At 49.8% G+C, this 22,993-nt stretch overlaps 1 protein-coding gene and 1 long non-coding RNA gene across 2 annotated transcripts; both read left to right on the forward strand.

Annotated features, from left to right (window-relative positions):
- Positions 1-2,205, forward strand: LOC132535921 (uncharacterized). The gene is made up of 3 exons (XR_009547629.1): positions 1-522; positions 1,301-1,386; positions 1,996-2,205. It is a non-coding gene; the product is annotated as an uncharacterized LOC132535921 (long non-coding RNA).
- Positions 2,206-17,181: 14,976 nt separating this feature from the next.
- LOC103128177 (retrotransposon Gag-like protein 8) lies at positions 17,182-18,506 on the forward strand. The gene has a single exon (XM_016195186.2). The coding sequence runs from the start codon at positions 17,282-17,284 to the stop codon at positions 17,621-17,623; it is 342 nt and encodes a 113-aa protein (XP_016050672.1). The 5' UTR covers positions 17,182-17,281; the 3' UTR covers positions 17,624-18,506.
- The last annotated feature ends 4,487 nt before the right edge of the window (positions 18,507-22,993 follow it).

Below are 22,993 nucleotides of genomic sequence, written 5' to 3' on the forward strand. Positions count from 1 at the left end.
GTGTGTGTGTGTGTGTATGCCTTCTGCACCCCCTCTCCTTTTTTCCTTTCCCCCCTGCCCCCACAGATGGGGCATGTGCTTTCAATCGGTCCTGACCTGTGGGAAGGGCACTGCAGCTCCTGGGCCTGCTCCATCCTGTGTAACTTTCTCTGCAGACACGGGGTTGCTGGTACACACTGTGTTTCTGAACTTAGAAGCTGCAGCCTCGGAGTCTCTTTGTGCGCAGAGACTTGTTACAGTGATGTGTCCCTAGGAGTCAGGCACTGGAGATCCCCAAGTCGCACTTTGCTGAGGTCACTCCCACTGTCTGCCTGGTAGGTGGACAAGAAGCACCACTGTCTCTGCCCACTTGTCCTCCACCTCCCACAGGACAGGGACTGTGGCCCTAGCACCCAGCACACTGAAAGCACTGGCAGCAGGTTCTGGAACCCTGGAGGGAAGGAAAGAGTGGAATCTGGAGGGAGTGGGACCAGAGCAAGGCCTGAGACTTGTCTGGGGCAGTGCAGAGACTAGGCGTCCAAGGTGAGTCAGCCCACACCAGAGTCCCTCACACTCCCCACCTCTCTCTCTCCAGGGAGCTGGTCCTGACGGGTCACAGCTGGTTGTAAACACAAGCGCCAGAATGAGGATACCTTGTGTTGCAACCTGCCTCTGCCCTGTGCCCTGTGCCCTGTCCCCTGGGCTCTGTGCCCTGTGTCCTCCTGCCCTGTGCCCAGTTCCCTGGGCTCTGCGCCCTGTGTCCTCTGCTTTGTGCCCAGGGCTCTGGCACCTATAGGCTGGTGGATCACCACTTGGGGCTCCTCTGTTTGTTGTGGTCCAGTTTCCCTTTGAAGGGATATCAGTGGGGAAACAAGTGTTGAGGGAGTCCTGTGGGTGACTGGTGATGATCAGTGGCTTGGAGAGATGGAGTAGAAGAGGCCAGTCCGGGGGCTCGACACAGTAGGCACTTCATCGTTCCTGCCCTTACTGCTGCTGGCCCTGGGCCTCTGAGGAGGTCAGGACACCCCAGGCCTCTGTCCTCGTAGAGCCCTCCTCTGGCTGTGGGAAAGGGGAAGTCGATTCCATCCAGTGTCATTCCCAAGGACTCCAGTGGAGTAGAGTCAAAACAGTGTTGGAGTTGGGGGCAGTGTGTGAGGAAGGCCCAAGACCCAGTGTGAAGCAGCACCTTCCCCGGTTCCCCAAGAGGTCTGCTCACAGATCACTGAAGCTGGCCAGACCCATCTATCCCTTTAACCAGGCCATTCACCTGACCACCTTGCCTGTAACCAGGCTCTTGACCATCTCTGCATTCCCTTTGCAGCACGGGCCTTCCCGAAGCTTCTCTGCAAACACGGCAAGACAGAAGGCTATCTGCAGAAGGGACATGGATGACGTCAGATATTCCAGGTGTGCACCTGCCGCCCAGATCTGAGCCTCATTTCTGGGGATTCCTGCAACTTTTGAATCGATCCCCAATGAAGCACAAGAAGGCTCATGAATCACCCCATTTGTAGTGGTCCTCGGTACATAAGGCAGGGGCCAGGGGGCAGGTGAATCGCCTTTCCACTGCTGGGGGGATAGTGGAGCAGGGGGACAGGAAGAGACTGGGTGCTGGGGGCAGAGGGGGCCTCACTGAGGCATGAAACCCCAACCCACCCGCCGACAGGCGCTTCCAGCCTGACTATCTACAGGCGGAAATGGAGTGCGGCCATGTCACCAGAAAGTTCCCGTCCCTTTCTCAAAGAAATGGTGACTGCCCCATGCTGTCGCTTTGGGATTGCACACACACTGTCCGTCTGCCCCTTTGGGGAGAAGGGTTGGTGATGTTAGCACCAGCTCGCCCTGCTCCTTCCTTGGTCAAGGACTGAAGCTTCTCCAAAGTGCCCTGCTCTGTGTGTCTCCTGTTGCCCTGGCACTAGACTGAGCAGTTGGCAACAGACCCCTCCCTTGGGGAGTTTCAGAGGCTCAAGGTGAGGTGCCAGCCCCCATCCCCTCTCACTCTCTCTGTGCCTTCAGGTTGGAAGCGTGGGCCCGTGAGGAGGTTCTCTCACAGAGGAGCCATCACCCACGAGGAGGCTGAGACAGAGGGGCTGCTCCAAGCAAGGGAGAAGCCATGGCAGAGTAGGGGAGTCTGCTCCCTGACAGGATCCTGGAGCAAAGCCTCAGCCCACAGATCTCCGAGGAGAAAGCAAGGCTGCTGTCCTCAAGATTGCTCCCTGCTGAGGGGAGGGGCACTCACCACACAGAGCACAGGTGCCAGAGCCCAGATGGTGTCCTGGGCCAGGGAGACTGTGCGGGAGATTCAGAGGACAAGGCCCCTGAGGTGCGGGTTCAATCCCTAGCATCCCCATAAGTCACAGCTGAGTGGCATTCAGAATTCTCCCAAACACAAGTCGAGTCAGTCTTTCAGAAAGAAAGAACCCTCCCTTCTGAGGCCTGTGAGGCTGGTCCACCCTTGCTCACAGGACTGGGCTTCCAGGCCCCAGTTTTGTCCAGAAACAAAGGTCAGACAGATGCTATGAGCGGGGCGCTGGCTTGTGGGCTCTATGGTCGACACAGCCGCTGGTTGGCTGGTGATGCCTGGAGTTCCTGACCTCTCTTGAGGGAGGTGGGGGGCACAGTGCCAGCAGCCTCAAGACCAAGAGGGGTTCACACACCCCCACACCCAGTCCCAAGGACATGGCCAAAGACAGAGTAGGGGAGCGATCTCCTGCCTCCCTAGGGCAGCTGATCTGTGGACGGAGGTGCCCTCGGCTGTCCCTCCTTCAGCCTGAAGAGGAGAGGGCGCCCGTCACACAGCCTGTGATCCCAAGCCATCGTGGCCATCATGGCGGCAGCACAGGCAAGTGTGCTCCAACAGAGTTGAGGGACTCTCCTTATGGGCATGGTCCTGGCATGAATAGTTTAAGCTGGGTGCTGCTCAGCTGAGCTGATGCCGCTGCCTTAGCCGGAGTCTGGGTCCTCACAGCCAGGCCGGAAAGTCTTTCATGTAACCACATGCTATCTCCCCAGCTCTGAGGCTGGGATCCAAACTGGGGTCTTCTGCTCCTTCATGGAGCCACAACGCCAGCCTTTACTCACACTGTGGGTTCCTAGGATGGACTCTGCAGAAGAGAAGGCAAGCTTTGTACTGTCACACCGAGCACAAAGTGGAGAGCAGTCCCCTCTGGCTCAGCAGCAGCACGAAATAGAAGGTTTCTGCCGGCACTCTCGTGAGGTGGGGTCCAGCTGGAAGGCAAACCTGACCGGCTATCTCTCGCTCGTTCAAGGGACGATGCGAAGACAGACAAGAGACACTGGGGAGAATGGAGGAACTCTCATTTAATGGCAGAAAAACGTGGACTTAAATAGGAATTCAGACAAAGAACATATTTCAAACATGTCAGAAATTACAGGTTTCTTAAAGGTCAGCTTGCCCCTATGGTAGGGGGCCGGTATGACAGGAATTGATGAGATACAAGACAGTTATTCTCCATGACGCAAGCAACTTAATTATCCAAAGGTGTTTGAGAGAAGCATAGGTGTTAAACCAGTAGGGTGAGACAGAGAGAAGATGGATATCAGAGGCCATATAGTTTGGAATTTCCCTTGTCTGGGGTCTGAGGTGTATGATGGAGTGTGTGATAAGGTGTGTTCTCCTCTGTGATCAGGGGGTGAGGTGAACTTTGAGTAAATGAACCTTAAGGTAGGCAGCCATGTGGCCTGCAGTTAATGGAGAGAGGTAGTGAGGTTTCTGTGGGCTTGAGAGTCAAGAAGGGAAGAACTAAGTCTGAGAGAGGGTTTTTCCCCTTTGCTCACCTTGGCAAGAGAGACTCACAAGGGGGTATCTTCTCAGACCTCCATCCAAGGATGGGGGGAGTTCTCCCTAAGATCTATCAAGCTTACACATATCCCAACAGGTTCCAGCTGTCTCTGTGAGCTATGAAGGTGCGGGCATAACAGCCTGTTGAGACAGGCACAACGCTGGGAGGGATCTGATCATTCCTCTTTGAGCCAGCGTGATGTTGGAAACCCGGGGCAAGGGCTCGTTCCTGCCTCCGGAATTTTCCCAGCAGCACAGCTAGAGACACTTCTTTTATCCAGGTGCTTCACATAGAGATGAAGCTCTCTGCAAAGTTCCCTGACGGCGCTTCTGGAGTCTGTTTTCTCTAAAGGTATTTCTGCCATGGAATTGTTTCACCAGCCTCTTTTGCACAGGAACTTCTGGCCCCACTGACATTGCCCTGCCCCCATGCGGTATCAGAGGCAGCCCCCTACTGGTGCCATTCGTTCTGGATCAGTCCTTGGCCTCTGTTCTTTCCCTCTTAGGTGGCAGTGACAGAGAGCAAAGATCTGTAGTGTATGATTGGTCTTGTAGCGTGCCCCACCACTCTCCCCAGTGCCCAGCTGCTGGGGTGCCCCTTCCCTACTCCTCACAAAAGCATCAGGCTGGTACTCAGTCCTCTGACAGGAGAGAGCACGGCTCCCTCCAAGCCCACCAATTTCTAGCTCATAACAGGCCACGCCCATCGCCTACCAGGAAGAAAACCAGAGTGGACAAGGGACCAAGAGGGAATGATCCCCCAGTGGGCACTGTCACCAGCCAGGACCTCCCCAAGCAGGACAGCCCAGCTGGGGATGAACCACTTGCACAGGGCTTCCCAGGCCTCAGGGTACCAGGACCTGACTCCCCGCTGTCCACACCCAGTAGTCTCACCTGGCCTGAGCTCCCACCTCTGGTTGCCTCTTTGCCTGCAGAGGGTGAGGGAGCTGCTATCCCAGCCCAGACTGTACAGGCCCTGTCTCCCCAAGGAGCTTTGCCTCCCACAGGAGCCCAGCGGTGAGCTGAGCCAGAGGACACCAATCCTCTCAGTCTCCTCACAGGGCGAGTTTTCAGGGCCTCTCCCCATCACCCCCTTTAGATCCTTCATGGCCCCCACATACACAGACACCAGAGGAGAAAAGTCCAAGGTGACCTGGAGTCCTGGCCCCATGCCCTGCTCAGCACTAACCGGATCACACAGCTTTTAAGGAGCGTCTGCATTTGGAAGGAAAAGACAGGAAGAAAGAAACGTGGAGCTTCAGACACATTGTAGAAACAAATTTTGCAGGAGGCCGGGAGGTGGCTCACCTGAATAAACACACAGTACTGTGGGCAATGACCCTCCCAAGGATCTGGGTTTGAGCCCCCACTCTTACCTGCAGAGGGGACTCTTCACAAGCAGTGAAGAAGGTCTGCAAGTGTCTATCTTTCTCTCTCTCTATCTCCCCTACCTCTCTCAATTTCTCTTTGTCCTATCGAACAATGAAAAAAATAATTTAGAAGAGTTTATTTCTTTTTTAAAAATATTTTTGACAGAGACAAAGAAACAGAGAGAGAGGAAGGGAAGGTCGAGAGGGGTATATATATGGAAAGAGAGAGAGAAAGAGAGAGACCGAGAGAGAGAGAGACTGAAACTGCCTGTGGGGACCCAGGGGCTTGAAGATTACAGTTGTGCACTGTAACGTGCATGCTCAACATGGTGTGCCACCACCTCGACCTTATTTCCACAAAACACAAACGTGCAGACCCCAGTCTGCGTGTGAAGGCTGACACTGCCCTCCAGGTTCAAAGAAAGAAAGTGTGTCTCCTGCTTCTAGTGAGACAGGTCACTGGACAAAGCATCATTCTTGGGGCTGCTAGTCTAGAATCACCTGCAGTCTAGAATCAGCACTGTAGGGGTCAGGTGGGGGAGTACTCAGAAGAGGACATATGTTACCATTGCAAGGACCTGGGTTCAAGTCCCTGTTGCCCACCTGCGGGGGAAATGCTTCCCTAGAAGTGCAGCAGTGCTGCAGGTGTCTCTCCTCTCTATTCTTTCTCCCTCTCTGCCCCATCTCCTGGTCTGTGAAATAGAAAAGGAAAGACGGGGCCTGGAATATCAACCAGGAATGGTGGTGGAGTTGTGCAGGCACAGAGTTCCCATGAACACCCTGGCTGCAGGTGTATCTGTAAAGAATCACAATAAGCTGCAGCGGGTCAGCAGGTGCATCTGGAAGCCCACCTGTGGCCCTGTAGCCTGAGGCTCTGATCAAGCTTGGAGCTCTGCTTGGCTCCCAGAAGCCTCCTTCTTTGCACCCAGCATGCATGCTTCTCCACCAGCCACAGGGGGGCAGTCTGGCCCTACAGTCCATGCCCTGCCCAGATGTCCCACAGCAGAAAGCCACCCACTGTCCAGCTCTGCTCCTGCTTTACAGTGACCCTGAGCTCACGCCCACTTGGCGTTCAGGCCCAGGTAGAGCCCCTGCCCCTCTGCTCCAGGGTGCTGACTCCGGGCTCCAACCTGTTTGCACTGCCTCTGAGACTGCACATTGCCTTTCCCCAGTCCCTGACCTTGGACCACCTCCCCAGCCCTCAGGAGGCCACTGAGTGCCCCCACATACCCACCCAGGGAGGAGCAGGGGGGCCTGAGAGGGCAGTGCTTCAGGGCCTGCCCTGGCTGCCTGGAGCCTCCCCAGTGTTGGTATGCTTCTAGCTCTGCTTCTGGGATCTAGTTCTGCTTCTGTCACATTGCTTGACATTGTGGTCTATTTACACGGTCTTTTCTGTTACATTGGTTTGGTCTCACTCCATCTGCCTCCGGGAGATTTGGTTTAGCCCTTGCTAGTTTCACGCTTCTCCCTTGTCCCCACCCCCTAGCCTACGTACTTCCTGAGTTCCTCTCTGCCGCTGGAGGAGAAAGATGGAGGAGCACATGGTGTGGTGACTAGGTTGTTTGCCTGCTCGTGAATAAAGATTAAACTGCGTTCTCAGCTCAGCCGTGTGTTTCTGGTCATCTGTTACTCGCCCGTGAAGCCAGCCCGGAGAAAATGACACCCTGGACCCAGCACCCATCTGCCTCAACTCAATCATCAGGCCTCTACGTCTGGGTACAGACAGAGAGACAGCTGGCCAGGACTGCCCAGGGCTCCTGTCTGCACACCTGCTTGTGAGAAGCACTTGGCGTCCCTGCACTGGCTGGGCTCCCCACCCGTCCCTGCTGCAGGGCTCTGGTGCCAACTGCTGCCACCTTAGGCCGGCTTCCACCTCTGCATCTGGCCTGCTGGAGCTGACGTCCTCTGTCTCTTCTGCAGAGAGGCCCCCAGGCCCACCCTTGCTCATCCTTCCCCTTGTCCCACCAGCCCTCTCTCAGAAGCCTCCCTCAGGCACACCATGCCAGCCTCACTCTCCCTGGTCACCGCAGAGTTCCTCTGCAGCAACTCACAACTCCCACCTCTTCCCAGATCAGGGGTCTCCCTCAGAACTAGTTGACCACACACAGAAAGCACCAGCTATTTCACCTATAGAAGAACAGGTTCACGCAGAAAGTGACAGAAGGGCCCTTTGGAAGTACAGCCTTACAGTGAAGTGCAGGTGCACTTCCCTAGAACAAAACCCAGCACCCCCTTCTCTAGCTTGATGCCTGTGAGGGTGTGGGAGGGGCTGGGGGAAGCAGCTGGCTGCTGGGGGGGGGGAGTGGGGGTCTGTGATGCTGAGCAAAGAGGGACTGGCTTGCTTCTGCAGGAGCTAGGAAGCAGCATCTCACTTCCTGTCAGTGATTCAGGGCATGCTGGGTATCGTAGTTTTATGGTGGTGCATATGTGGGAATGCTCTTCTTGCCTCATGACAAGTTATTCTATGGGCCAATTAGAAGAACCCAAGGAAACATGGGAGAGTTGTGTGTGTTTGAGGCCGGCACAGAGGCTTGATGAGGGTGAGTGCAGCGCACACGCACACCAACACACACACACACACACACACTCACTCACTAGCACCCACAGTGATGGAAGGTCTCCATGGAAAAGAAGCAGCATTTTCCTGGTCCTGCAGAGCCACAGGTGACCCTGAGAATGGCACCTAAAGATCTTTGTTCCATTACTATTAATTTAGTAACATGTCAGGGAAGACGCAGCAAGAATTCCACAGGAGACATCAAACACAAGTGGGAGGTAATCTTGCTGGGTGCCCTGGCTTGGCAGGGGAAGGCAAGCACCCAGGAGCCCACACTTGCCCATTATCCAAGCTTCAGGTAGCCTTTCTTTATTCTCAGTGAGAAACAGAGAAGACAAGCACCACAACATCCAGTGCTCTTATGCTCCCATGTGGTGCCCGGAACTGAATCAGCCAAGCGGAAGCACACACTCTACCAGGTAAATCACCGGGCTGGTTCTGCTGCTGACAGCCAGATAGCATTTAGTGCAGTTTTCTGACTTGTCTTTCCAAAAGCTGCAGAGCTGAATGTGTGTGTGTGCGTGCGTGTGTGTGTGTGTGTGTGTGTGTGTGTGTGTGTCTGTCCTCACACAAGTATCCTGCAATGGATTTTTCATAGAGAGAGTTACCAAGAGTCAGAGAGAGGGAGAGACACCACGTGCCTGTGCTCCCCTAGGCATCCTGGCATCTCCCATCTGAAGTTCACTTTCCAAGTTGGGTCTTGCCCTTCCTGGCCCCAGGCCTTGAGAAATCTCTTTTCTGTGTTCTCGTCACTGAGGCCTCAGGTCTTCATGATTCCACTGCTTCTGGCAGCCATATCTTCTTCCCTTTCAACCTCAGACAGAAATAGAATGAAAGGGGAGAGAGGGGAACACAGAGAGTGGGAGACCCCTGAGCAGCACTCTGACTTCCTGCTGGTGCCATGCATAGAGTCCTGCTGGGGTACTGGGGGCCTGGACCTGGGTCTGCTCCATGGCAGCAAGATGTTCTCCTGATGGAGGAACCTTGTCTTGCCCCTAAGAACCTTTCTGTTCTTTCCTTATTTATTTATTTTGCTTCCCAGGTTATCGGTGGTGTTTGGGGCCTGCACCATGAACCCACTGCTCCTGGAGAACCTCTTTTTCCCATTGTTATTGTTGCTGAATAGGACAGAGAGAAATTGAGAAAGGAAGGGAAGGCAGAGAGGGGGAGAAACAGATAGACACATGCAGAACTACTTCACAAATCGTGAAGCGAGCCTCCTGCAGGTAGGGAGCTGGGGGATGGAACCCGGATCCTGGCACTGGTCCCTGCACTTCGTTCTGTGTGCACTTAACCCGGTGTGCCATCACCTGGCCCTCTTCCATTTATTTTTTTTCAGGGGGACAGTGGGCCTGACCTCCTTGCTTTCCTCAGTCATAGAAGCCTGACTCTGGGTGCTGTCTCTCCAGCACTCACGTCTAGGGGACAAGAGGGAGTATTCTGAAAGGGGGTGTGGTGACCACATGCAACTTCTCTAGGTGTGAGAATGCTCCTAAAATAAGATGATTTTGTAACACAATGTTCATCACTAATAATACATTGTAAATGCAGTCATGGACACATGCCTACGATTTCATTATGTACGTGGTCCGTAAAGTTTTCTTTACACTTCTTACAGTCATTCTCCAGAGTCCTTTGCTTTGGTGAAATTCCTGAACACTGTTTCAAGAGTGTTTTCTTTCCATGATGCGCAGAAACTCTTACCAGAGCCCCTGTTTCCTCCTCATCTCCACCTGCTTCCTTCTGCAGCAGGCTTTGGCCCCACAGGAGCTGAAGGGGTGAAGCCTTAGCGACCCGCCCACCCGATGATGTTCCTGTTCACGGCCGCCAGATGGCGCTGCTGCCCTGGCGCAGCCCAGCCTGGTGGAGGCCTGTTTGTCCCCTGGGTACAGCACCTGCTTGCTAGGAACCCAGCAGCCTGGACCCCACAGATCAGGCTCCTGAAAATGTGATGCCTGCAAAGACCCTCTCGGGGAACTGCTGCTCTGTTCATACCACACGCTCACAGCCTATGGTGTTCTCTGCACAGGACACTGAACCATCTCTTCCTCCTGTGCTAGGGTCCTAGTCAATGTTAGTTGTTTCTGGTCCAGGGAAGGATCTAGAAGGGGACAGGGAAGTGTTTCCTCCCTGGCCTGGGACAGGGCAGGAGGGACAGTGGGCCTGAAACCCAGGCTTTCCTTAGCCACAGAAGACTGACTCTGGGTGCTGTCTCTCCAGCACTCACTTCTGTGGGGCAACAGGGAGAACTGTGAAAGGGGGGTTGGAGACTAGACACATCTTCTGTGTATACAAAAATGTTCTTGAAATCTGATGATTCTATAACATAATGTTTATCACTAATAATAAATCATAAATGTATGTCACATAAATGTATGCCACCAAAACAAGCAGGAGTTGGAGGGGAGGAACCAGGAAAATTGAATAAGGGCATTTGATGCACATGCTGACCATTTGCTGAGCCCAGGTTACCCCTGCCTTGCCTGGGTGTCAGCGCTGGGTTCCCCACAGACAGCCTTCACCCCTTGCCTCCCCACTCTGCATATAGCAGCGGGCTGGAGTTTCTGTGAGCTGTTCCTCAGCTGTGTGAGTGTGAGGAATCTGCACTTAGATCCATGAGCTGATGCCATCCAAGCGCTGTGCTAGGTGCTCTTCCAGCTGTTGCCCCCTGTGCATTGAGAACAGCCATCCCTCTGGGGTGAGAGCCTGAGCCTACTAGTGTCCTGGGTCCTCCCTCTAGCCATGCAGCTCTCAGCTGAAGGTCCCCTCTCACAGAGCCCCTTCCTGCCCACCCTGGTCCCTGCTGCTCCCCTGTGGCGCTGTGCTCCTGTTATGTCCCCCTCAAGGGTGGGTCTCAAGCTTACCAATTGGATCTCCAGCAGGGCCGTGTCCTTGTCTGTCCTCCCCTATCTACTGCAGCCCTCTAAACACCTTTTAGTGTCTGGCAAACTGGTCAACATTGGTGCCATGACAATCCAGGCCATCCCAGTGTGTTTCCCCTTTCTTTAAACATGCAATGAGCTTGACATCCTGAAGCCCAGCCCTGAGACCCCAGAATTACACAGGTCCTGATCATGGTGCTAATTGCTTCCAGGATGCTCAAATGCTGTCAAAGTCAAGTAGGAGAGCTGGGATGGTGGCACACTCAGTTTAGCACACATTACCATGTGCAAGGACCCAAGTTCACGGCCCTAGTCTACACTATAGGGGGGAAGCTAAAAGAGTGATGAAGCAGGGCTGCAGTCTCTCTCTTTCTCTCTCCTTTTTTAAAAAATAATTTTTATGTATAAAAAGGATACAGTGACAAAAACCATAGGATAAGAGGAGTACAACTCCACACAATTCCCACCATCAGAACTCCGTATCCCATCCCATCCCTTGATAGCTTTCCTATTCTTTTATAATATTTATTTATTTATTCCTTTTTGTACCCTTGTTTTCTTATTGTTTTTTTGTTATTGATGTTGTTGTTGTTGGATAGGAGAGAGAGAAATGGAGAAAGGAGGGCAAGACAGAGAGGAAGAGAGAAAGACAGACACTTGCAGACCTGCTTCACCACTTGTGAAGCAACTCCCCTGCGGGTGGTGAGCCTGGAGCTCAAACCAGGATCCTTACATCAGTCCTTGAACTTGGTGCCATCTGCACTTAACCTGCTGCGGAACCACAGGCTCAACGGAAAAGAAAAAGAGAGAGAGAAAAAAAAGTAGTATAGTCACAGGCCCTTTGGAATATAACTTATTATTTATCCCTCTGAGAGTATGGACTCAGGGTCATTATGGGGTACAAAAGGTGGAAGGTCTGGCTTCTGTAACTGCTTCCCCATTGAACATGGTCGAGCCATACTCCCAGCCTGTCTTTCTCTTTCCCTAGTGGGGTGGGGCTCTGGGGAAGCGGGGCTCCAGAACTCATTGGTGGAGTTGTCTGTTCAGGGAAGTCTGGTTGGCATCACAGTAGCATCTGGAACCTGGTTGCTGAAAGAAGAGTTAATATATAAAGCCAAACAAATTGTTGACTAATCATGAACCTAAAAACTGGATTAGTGCAGATGAAGATTTGGGAGAATCTGTTTTGTAGGTAGTTAGTAGGCCTATTTTAGGTATATTCCAAAGGGACCATGACTATACTGTTTTGTTTGCTTGCTTTTGAGCCTGACATCTCCTATGCAGGTAGACCAAAGTTATTGTCTGGGGAGATGATGTCATGGCTAGAAAAAGCACCAGAAATCTGGATCAGGGAAGAGAGTAGCTCCCGTGGGAAAGGTGTATAAATAATGTTGACTGTAAATCCCATCAATTTGATCTGATCTGGGGCCCATATTCAGCTTAGGAGCCTATGTGTCTTCTGCATCCCTATAGATCTGAGCTCACATTCTGTGGTCATGAGTAGGAAATGTTCCAAGTTGCCCCAATTTCAGAACAAATAATGTCAAAGGACATAAATTGTGGTGATGTTGTGTATGATACAGCAAAACCTAACAAAGGGATTTTTCAAAGTTAACCCAATTACCAAATAATTTGATTACAGCAATGACTATCTACTGTCTTCTTAAACCCTAAGACAGCAGGAACCTCCCACTTCCTCTATAGAGTCTGTATTTCCCCCAGTCTTGGAACCTCTAGGGTCGAACTCACTTTCCTGCATGCTTCTCTCAATGCATACCAAATGATATTGCATCTGCTGATCTCAACCTAATCAACGCAAGGAGTACCACCTCAGCAAGCTTCACTTCAGACTGTGTCCAGAGACGTCAGGCTTGGAATGTCAACCCTTCAGCCTCATTACTCGGGTGAGACCTTTTCTTTCACAGGATTCTCTAATTCTATTTCAACTGGTTCAATTCCTAACAAAGTCCCTAGATATAGATCAAGTCCCATGAGATAGGGCATATATTCACATGTGTCCATAATTTGGGGCAAAATATATATATCTGAAAGCAAAAGTGCACAATAGTCTGCAGTGAGTCAGTAGATGCAACAACCAAGTAGAAAGACCTAAAAAGACACCATAAAGTTCCTAATCAAATAGTGTCTACTTAGACTTAAATATTCTCCTCACCTACTTCCTATTATACTTCCCTCACTCACTCCAAAGCTAACCTTATCAAAATAAGGAGTACAAAAACTAAATAAGGACAAGAGACTGGCATACTTTAATGGTGACTCTTTAGTCACTATCAGGCCACCCCATAAGCTGGGGCCCTAGTTGGGGAGTGCTGAGATTCCCAAACAGACAAGATGGACCTAAACCTCAAATAAATCCCTCTCTCCATTGTTACTGGTCATCTTTATTGGTAACAACACAATAGACTCCTTAGTGGGCCCCCATAGGACCTTGCCCTCAGCATGGATCAACCATGATAGTGGATGGCTTCTCCGAAGGGAGGCTGGATAACATACTCTATCTTCCAACTGAGGAAGATGGGTTCTCTCTCCTTTTATATGCCCCTCACCCCTTCACAGTTTCTTTGTTCTATCAAATAAAAGGAAATAAATATAAAATAGAATGACCTTCAAGATCAGAGGATTTGACTAGAAGGCACTGACCCTCAGCAGCAATCCTCATAACAATTTTTTAAAAAGCCAAGTGTGGACGAGTGAAACTGAAATTGGAACCAATTCTGAGAGGCCCCACTGCCCATCCAGCACACTTTGATCAAGTTCATGGTACTTAGCTTTCTGACCCCCTGATTCCGGGAGAAGACTGTCTATCTACTGATATATCTCCAGACAGTTCAGGGGGAAGGTCATGAGCCCTTCCTGGTACCTTAGGGCCCTAATTCCCCTTGACTTAAGACACAACACAAGTGTCTCCTTTCTCTCTGTCTCTCATCTGTCTCAAATAAAAAGGAAAATAGTGGTTAATAGGAATGGTGGAATAGTTGTGCAGGTACTGAGCAGCAGCTATACTCTGGTGGGAAAATAAACAAATAAATAAATAAAAGCTAACCGAATAAATTATAGTACCATTTTCACTACTTGCATTATTATCCCAAGGAAGTAAATAATTTTATTTTCTTTTTAAAATTTTTATTAGTCATTTAATAATGATTAACAAGACTGTAATATAACAGGGGTATAATTCCACATAGTTCCCAACATCAGAATTCCATGTCTCATCCCTCTATTGTAAGATTCCTAATTCTTTATCCCTTTGGGAGTATAGACCAAAATTTCTTATGGGGTACAGAAGGGGTAAGGTTTCGCTTCTATAATTGCTTCTCCACGAACATGGACACAGACAGGTGGATCCATACCCCTAGCTTGTTTATATCTTTCCCTAGTGAGGTAGGGTTCTGAAAGGGTGTGGTTCCCAGACAAAATGGTGAGGTCCTCTGTCCAGTGAGGTCAGGATGGTGTCATGCTGGGCTAGCCTGGGGGTGCCTCTTCCCGGGTGCATACTCTCTGGGTTAGAGAGAACTCAACCGGAGCCAGCCTGGGATGCTACTCACTCAGTGACTCCAGGGAGATGACTCAGGAACCAAGCTTGTAGTACGAGGCAATGCAATGTCTTTATTGATCAGAGAGCCAGGGCTTTTAAAGGCCAGACTGGAAGTGGCAAGTCAGAAATGGAAATGGCTAGGAAAGGGGTGGGGAAAGGCAAAAAGGGGCTGGAAACGTAGAGACTTCCTTTGCAACTGTTGTGAGGGTTTTAACTGGTGGGATTAATAATACCCTGGAGGCAGGGAGGGTCTTGAGAGTAGAAAGAAGATAGATCAAAGGAATGGAATGGGTGGGGATCTTTCAGGCAAAACAGTGATTATGTAGATAGGCCATAGTATCAGGAATTCAGGGTGCTTTGTGAGCCCTTCCAAGCTCAACCACATCCACACAATTTCCCGACATCTCCCCCTTTCTTTTTATCTAATGGCCATAATATCAGGAATGCAGGGTGTTTGTGAAGTAAGGAGTCTGATAGGAGGAGGCACACCTTTGGGGTTACTCCTGTCCCTCCTTGCTCAACCTCTCGGTAGAGAGAGAAACTGACAGGATAGACACACTCCTCAGGTCAAGCCCTGCCAAACTCAACCACATCCTCACAATTTCCCGACAGTGTCATGGTAGCACCTGGAAACTGGGGGCTAAAAGGCAGTATGATATAAAGCAAAATATTCAATAAACAGGCACATGGTGTGAAGCACAAGGACCCTCACAAGGGTCCCACTTAGAGGCTCTGGCTCCCCAACTGCAGGGGGCGGTTGCTTCACAAGCAGTGAAGCAGGTCTGCAGGTATCTATCTTTCTGTCCCTCTCTCTGTCTGTCCAACTTAATCCTGGTTCTAGCCCCAGCTCCCCCCTTCAGGGGGGTTGCTTCACATGTGATGAAGCAGGTCTGCAGGTGTCTATCTTTCTGTCCCTCTCTACCTTCCTCCTCCCCCTCCTCCTTTCTCAAATTCTATCTTAGCCTATAAAAAAATTGGAAAAAGGTCTCCAGGAGCAGTGGATTCCTAGTGCCAGCATAGAGCCACAGGAATAACCCTGGAGGTAAAAAGAGAGGGAGGGGGCACGAGAGGGAGAGAGGGAAGGAGAGTGAGGGAGGGAAAAAGAGAGAGAGCTGAGTATACAAATGTGAAAAAAATGTCAACCTATATCTATGACTGTGGGAGAATTATAGTAGTTATCTATGGGGGTGGGGCTGGGGACACAGACATTTGGTTACTTGAGTGATGAAAAAAGAAAGAAAGAAAGAAATCAGTCAACAACATTTATACACCTTTCCCATATTTGGGAGCTCTTTTCCCTGATCCAGCTTTCTAGTCCTTTTACCAGCCATGACATCATCTCTCCAGACAATAACTTCGGTCAACCTGCATATCAGATGTCAGGCTCAAAAGAAAAAAAAAGTAATAGTCATGGGCTCTTTGGAATATAACTAAAATAGGCCTACTAACTATCTACAAAACGTAGAGACTCCCAAATCTACATTTGCACTATTCCAGCCTTTAGGCTCATGATTAGTCAACAATTTGTTTGGCTTTATGTTAACTTTTGTTTCAGCCACCAGGTTACAGATGCTAAGATGACGCCACCCAGACTTCCTGGGCAGACGACCCCACCAATGTGTCCTGGAGCCCTGCTTCCCCAGAGCCCTGCCCTACCAGGGAAAGAGAGAGAGAAGCTGGGAATATGGATCGACCTGTCAACGCCCATGTTCAGCGGGGAAGCAATTACAGAAGCCAGACCTTCCACCTTCTGCACCACATAATGTCCCCTGGTCCATACTCCCAGAGGGCTGAAGAACAGGAAAGCTATCAGGGGAGAGGATGGGATTCAGAGTTCTGGTGGTGGGAACTGTGTGGAGTTGTAGCCCTCTTATCCTATGGTTTTGTCAGTGTTCCCTTTTTATAAATAAATATTATAAAAGAGAAAATAAATAACTGCATTTTGTGTTTGTCACAACACCCCTGCCCAGTCTAGGGCTAATTTTGCTGCAACAACTTCCTGTCAGCCATTGTTTGCATAGTGCAAGGGTCTCAGTCCTGTCAATTCCAATCTCTCCAGAAACCTAAACTAAGAATTCCTGTTGTGAACAGAGCCATCAATACAGAATGTGCTCTGTCAATCGTCCTATATCAGTTGTTCCCTTTAGCGCAGCTGCATTTGAAGGGAATGTTCTAAACCTACCACGTTACTGGGGGAATCAATACTCCTTCCCTCCTGTGGAGGTTCTCTTTTCTCATCGCTCTTCTCTGATATAGAATTTACTCTCTTCCTGTCACATTCCTCACCGCACCTCCATTTTAAATCCGCGAAATTTCCTTCTTGAGGGTTTCATTAGAGACTATGATGTTCCTTCTTGATCATCCACACCTTCATCTTTTGTGGATGTTCAGTATCCCTTCAGCTACCTTGCAAAGCAAAAGTCTGGAAAACTCTATTTCTACTCCTGCCCCTCTGATTCTCCTGTTGTTGTTGTTGTTTGTTCATTTAATGTGCGTGTTCCCTATGCACTGAGAATGTCCCAGAGAGCAGCATTCAGGCCTAGCAGTGACAACTACCCTCTGGCTGTCAATCATCTCTGTATGGTGCTAGTGTCCCAGGTCCCTCCCCTGGGCTCCACCCCTCACTCGTGGTCATCATGACCACGCCTCTGCAAGGCGCCCTCGCCCCCTCCCTGCCCTAGGCTCCAGCCCCGCCTTCGGCCTCGCCCTCGCCCTGCTCCAGGCCCCCTTTGGGCCAGACAAGCCTGTGTCTCGGAAAGAGACCAGAGGAGCCAACTGTGTCCCATCAGGGACTGGGCCCGCGCCTGGGCCTCCCGGCCCCACCGCGTCACATCTCCTCCCGCCCCGGCCTTCCCATTTGGTCCTACCCAGCCCACCCCCGCAAGACACTTATGCACTGCCCGCCCCGCCCCACCCCCACACACTTCCAGCTCTGCTCCACACGCATTTCCTGTCCCGCTCGCCCCGCCCCAGCTCGCCTCACCTCCAACTGCACTCACTGCCCGCTCCGCCCCCGCCTGTTCGCCTTTGGCTTGCGGACACCTAGCGGCGCCAACAGCCGGCAGCCAGCAGCCAGCAGCCAGCAGGCAGCGGGGAGAAGGCAGCGTCCAGCAGGCAGCGCTAAACCGTAGCGCCATGGACGGGCGGGTGCAGCTCATCAAGGCCCTGCTGGCTCTTCCCATCCGGCCTCAGACGCGCCGCTGGAGGAACCCCATCCCCTTCCCCGAGCTGTTCGACGGCGACACCGACCGCCTGCCCGAGTTCATCGTGCAGACGGGCGCCTACATGCTGGTGGACGAGAACGTGTTCACCAGCGACGCGCTGAAGGTGACGTTCCTCATCACCCGCCTCACGGGCCGCGCCCTGCAGTGGGTGATCCCCTACATCCGGAAGAAGAGCCCCCTGCTCAACGACTACCGCGGCTTCCTGGCCGAGATGAAGCGGGTCTTCGGCTGGGTGGAGGACGAGGACTTCTAGGCCGCCGGACACGCCTGCCCGACCGCCCGGGAGGGAGTCCAGGAGTCCAGGAGTCCCGGAGCTCTGCGGGCGGCAGCTTGGCTGCGTCCTGGTCCCCGTGGCCGGATCGCCCCAGCGCCCTCCAGCCGCCGCCGCCGCCGCCACCCCGCCCCCTCTCTCACCTGCCAGTTGAGTCTCGCTGCTGGGCTTCCTTTGTTCTGGAGGAGGTGCCGCTCCCTCCCGCCTCTTCTGGTCTCCCTGCTCCCCTTCCACCCTCCTTGCTTCTAGCTCACTGCGTGCCACTGAGGCCTGCAGACCCTCCTGCGGAGCCCATTGTCCTGCAGCCTTCTGAAGTGACTGTGGAAGCTCTGAGTGCCCAGCCCTCAGGTTACTGTTTCTGCTCCACGTGGAACTAGCTGCCTGCCCCTGGCCAGTATGTCACCACTGCTGCTGCTGTGGTCTCCTTAGAGCCTGAGCACCCTCAGGCCCTTCCCTTCTCTCCAAGAACTATAGCCTGGAGCCATCTGCACTGGCCAGCAGGTCTCAGGGCCATGACCAGACACACTGTGCTCCACTCTAGCAGCTGGGCAGGCACCCTGGGGGCCAGGCTGGCCTCCTCTCCCCTGGCATAGGATGCCTCCCCTTTCTCCTCCCACAGACCACTGCAGCCCAGACCCAGGCCTGCCTGTGGCTACCTCCACTCACCTGTTTGCTCCGTGAACCTGCTGTGTTGCTGTCTGCCTACTTTTCTTCTGAACTTGCAGTATTTTCTAGTTACATGTTTCTTGTGCAATTTTATGTAATAAACTTTTAGAAAAGTGAAGCATAATCCTGTTACCCAATATTACGTGATTGAAGTTCTTTTTCTTATTTTCAATAAATGTCAGGTGTACTTGAAAAGAAATTGAGTTTCAGAAAATTGTCACTTTCCTTCTGCTTTTTAATTGGTTCATGTTTTTCACATTTCCCTGGCTATTCCAGGATGTCATCAGACAGTCCTCTCAATTTTCATCTGAATCATGAAAGCTTGAATCCTGTGTTTGTCCTTTGTATAGAAACTTCAGTGATTGCCATTCAATCCATATGATATATCCTCTAAATCGGTTATTTTGATACTCCTCAGTAATATTTCTTATTTATTTCATTTAGACAGGGATAGGCATTCTAGCAGAGAGGGTGAAAGAGACCACAGTTCATCCTAATTGTCACAAACCATAATTCCATATAGGTGCACAGCGTCAAAGTTTCATTTCACTCATCCTATTGGGAAACAAAATCCTATAGTTGATGACATTCTACTTGTCCTTGATTATGTTGGTAGATAGTGGGGTGTGGCATACACATAATGATATGAAATTTCATCCCATGTTACCCTCTTCCTGTCTCCCAAGTTCCACTTACATGTGGAGTTATCCTGTATTCATCCTTTCTTAAAAAATTTACTAATTTATTATTGGATAGACACAGAAATTGAGAGAGGAAACGGAGAGATAGAGACAGAGAGACACCTGCAGCCCTGTTTCACCATTCATGAAGCTTTCCTCCTGCTGGTGGGGACCAGTGGCTTGAACCTGGGTCCTTGAGCACTGTAATGTATGTGTTTAACCAGGTTCACCACTGCCTGGCCCCCATCCTTTTCTTGACCTATCCCACCCAACTATTTTTTCATCTGTTACCAGCAAAGGTGAGGCAATGATTGAGATTTTAGAGTTTCTTTTCTGCTGTCTAGGCCTTTGATAACTGGCCTTGGTTTACTCACATTGATCACATCACACTGTCCTTTCTGCCCTAACTTTTCCTATATGGTTGGTCCTTTTTGTTGCTTTTTTTATCATCTTTATTTATTTGATAGAAACAGCCAGAAATCCAGAGGGTAGGGAAGAGAAGGAGAGATACACCTGCAGCTCTGCTTCACCACTTGCAAAGCTTTCCCCCTGCAGGTGGGGGCCGGGGGCTCGAACCCAGGTCCTTGAGCACTGAAACACTTACGCTCAACCAGGTGCGCCACCACCCGGTCCTCCCTTTTGTTGCTTTTGCTTGAGTTTCTATTTACATACTATTACAGATTACCTCATTTGAAGTTAAGAGTTCCTCTACTTTTTTTGTAGTACTTCTTTTTTTTAATAGTTATTTATTCCCTTTTGTTGCCCTTGTTTTATTGTTGTAGTTATTACTGTTGTTGTTATTGATGTTGTCGTTGTTGGATAAGACAAAGAGAAATGGAGAGAGGAGGGGAAGACAGAAGGGGGGAGAGAAAGATAGACACCTGCAGACCGGCTTCACCACCTGTGAAGTGACTCCCCTGCAGGTGGGGAGCCGGGGGCTTGAACCGGGATCCTTACACCGGTCCTTGCACTTCACATCACCTGTGCTTAACCTGATGCGCTACCGCCTGACTCCCTTTTTTAATTTTTTTTAACCAGAGCACTAATCAGCTTTGGCTTATGGCAGTGTGGGGGAATCTGAGACTTGAGAGTCTCAGGCACGAAAATCTCTTTGCATGACCATTATGCTATACCCCCATCCTACTTCTTTCAATAGCTATTGCAGGACAGGGTTGTTGGTGGTGAATTCCTTCAGTCTCTGTATGTTTGGGAAGCTTTTGATTTCTCCTTAATACTTGAAAGATAATTTGGCAGGATATAGTACACATGGTAGATACTTACCTCTTAATATTGTAAAAATGTCATTCCATTCCCTTCTTTCTTCTCGGGTTTGTGCTCTGAGAAATCTGGTAATAGCCTGATGGTTGTCTCTGCATGTTAGCTTTTTCATTTCCTTTGTAGCTTGCAATAATTCTTCCTTATCCTTACTTTTAGAAAATGTTAACATGGTATTTCTTGGGGTTGTTTGTTTAGGTGTGAGTACCATTGGCTTCCTTTCAGCTTCTAAAATATCTAGCTTTTTGCCATTACCGTTTCTGCAATAATTGCTCTGAATATACTCTCTACTCCTTTCTCTTTCTCTTCATTAAAGGGACCCCTAAAACTTTCAAATTCTTTCTGATGAGTCTGCTAACTCACAGAAGATTGTTTTTTCTCTCTCTCTCAATCTCTCTTTTGTGAACCTTTGCTCTCCAAGAGCGTGGGGGTTTTGTCTTCTTGTGCTATTCTATCCTCAAGCTGGTTTACTCATGATACAAGACCTCTCAAGTAGGCTCTCATGCTTTGAAGGCTATCTTTTAACTTCTGTATTTCTTCTTGGAGCTCGTTGTGAAATCTTAATGCCTTGGTGAATATATCTCAAGATTCTTTAATTTCGGTTTGTATTTTGATTGGAATCCTGGATGACTTTCATAATTAGCTTTCTGAAGTCACATTCAGACATCTTTTCATAATCCTTATGGAGATGAATATCTGTATTTTTTCATGTTTTTGTTGGGTTTGGTCTATGCTATTCATCTGGCAGGTGGTACTGTTGTGTTTTTGTGGAGGTGGTGTGTGTGGGCGGAGCATCTTCCCTGTTAACTTAGATTCAATTGGGGTAAACCCATAGTGGGTGGTGGGTGATGAGTGATTCAAAATGGTTTTCCCTGGCTTCTTTTCCCATTCCTAATCTGAGTTGTTATCCCAAGTGCAGGACCTTGCTGTGCATGCCTTTTCCAGACTGCACTGTGGTCTCTGACCACTCTATTATACTCCCTCAAGCTGCTGCCCCGCACTCCATAAGTAGAAATCAAGAAGGTTCCCCCAACTGCAGCTGTAGCTGGGGAATCAGCTGCCTCTGTTCCAAAGAGATCAGCCTGCTACATTCCACTCATCTGTTGGTACACACCTAATCCTCAGACACTATAGGCTGTACTTTGAGATTCAGCATTTTTTAATTAATTTATTTTTATAAATATTTTTTAATTCTTTTTTATATTTATTTACTTATTTCCTCTTTTGTTGCCCTTGTTTTTTTTTAACTGTTGTTGTATTTATTATTGTTGTTATTGATGTTATTGTTAGGACAGAGAAATGGAGAGAGATGATGAAGACAGAGGGGGGAGAGAAAGATAAGACACCTGCAGACCTGCTTCACCACCTGTGAAGCTACTCCCCTGCAGGTGGGGAGCTGGGGGCTCGAACCAGGATCCTTAAACTGGTCCGTGCTTAACCAGCTGCTCTATCGCCCAACTCCCCAGCTGCTTTTTAAATTTTTTTATCTTTATTTACTAGATAGAGACAGCCAGAAATGGAGAGAGAGAGAGGAGGGTGACAGAGAGGGAGAGAGACAGAGGGACACCTGCAGCTCTGTTTCACCACTTGTGAAGCTTTCCCCCTGCAGGTGGGAACTCGGGGCTCAAATCTGGATCTTTGCACACCGTAACATGTGCACTCAACCAGTTGCGCCACCACCTTGCTCCTGTTTTTATCTTTTTAATCTTTCAGTTGCTGTTACTCGTTGGCCACAACCCTGGAAGTCCCTGTTGTATTCATATATGGTGTGGAGAGAGGAGAGTCATGAAAGAACTCCAGTCTCCATATAAGGGTTTTTATTTTATTTTATTTTATTTATTTTTGGGAGAGATTCAGACACACACACACACACACACACACACACACACACACACACACACACACACACGGAGAAACACCAGAGCACCGCTCAGCTCTGGCTTATGGTGGTGCAGGGAATTGAACCTGGGACTTAGGAGCCTCAGGCATGAGAGTCAGTTTGTATAGCCATCATGCTATTTCCCCTGCCCCATACAAGGGTTTTAATTCCATCATGAGAGACCACTCACATGAGCTTATATCAAAGGCCCTACCTCTAAATATCACATGAAATTGGTAACTTCAACATATGGATTTGGAGGAAGGGAAAACACAGTCCACAGTATTTTTTTTTCTGAAACACCTCTTACAGTTGCCATTCTTGGTTTATTTCCCTTATCTCCTTCTCAGAAGACTATGCTATCCTCCACCATGACCTTCCACCCTGATCAACAGTGAACTTCAAAAGAGAAAAAAAAAATAATTAAATTGAAAGGAATAGAAAGACAGAGGCACAAGAACAATGTAAAAGAAATGGATTGGGGCCTGGTAGTGGTGCAGCTGGTTGAGCACACGTTATAGTGCACATGAACCCAGGTTTGAGCCCCTGGTCCCCACCTGCAGGCGGAAAACTTTGCGAGTGGTGAAGCAGGTCTGTAGGTGCCTCTCTGTCTCTCCCTTCCCTCTAGATTTCTGGCTGTCTCTATCAAATAAACAAATAAAGATTAAAAAATAAAAATAATTTAAAAATAAATAAGTAAAAGAAATGGATAAACACCATGACCCTGCAGTTCCTCTCCTGGGAGGGAGGTTATATCCTAAGGAAACAAACAAACCCATCCAAAGATATCTGTATATAAGTATGTTCATAGCAGCACCGTTTGTAATAGCCAAAACTTGGAAGCAGCTTAAT

This window comes from Erinaceus europaeus, chromosome X (assembly GCF_950295315.1).
Source record: "Erinaceus europaeus chromosome X, mEriEur2.1, whole genome shotgun sequence".
NCBI lineage: Eukaryota > Metazoa > Chordata > Mammalia > Eulipotyphla > Erinaceidae > Erinaceus > Erinaceus europaeus.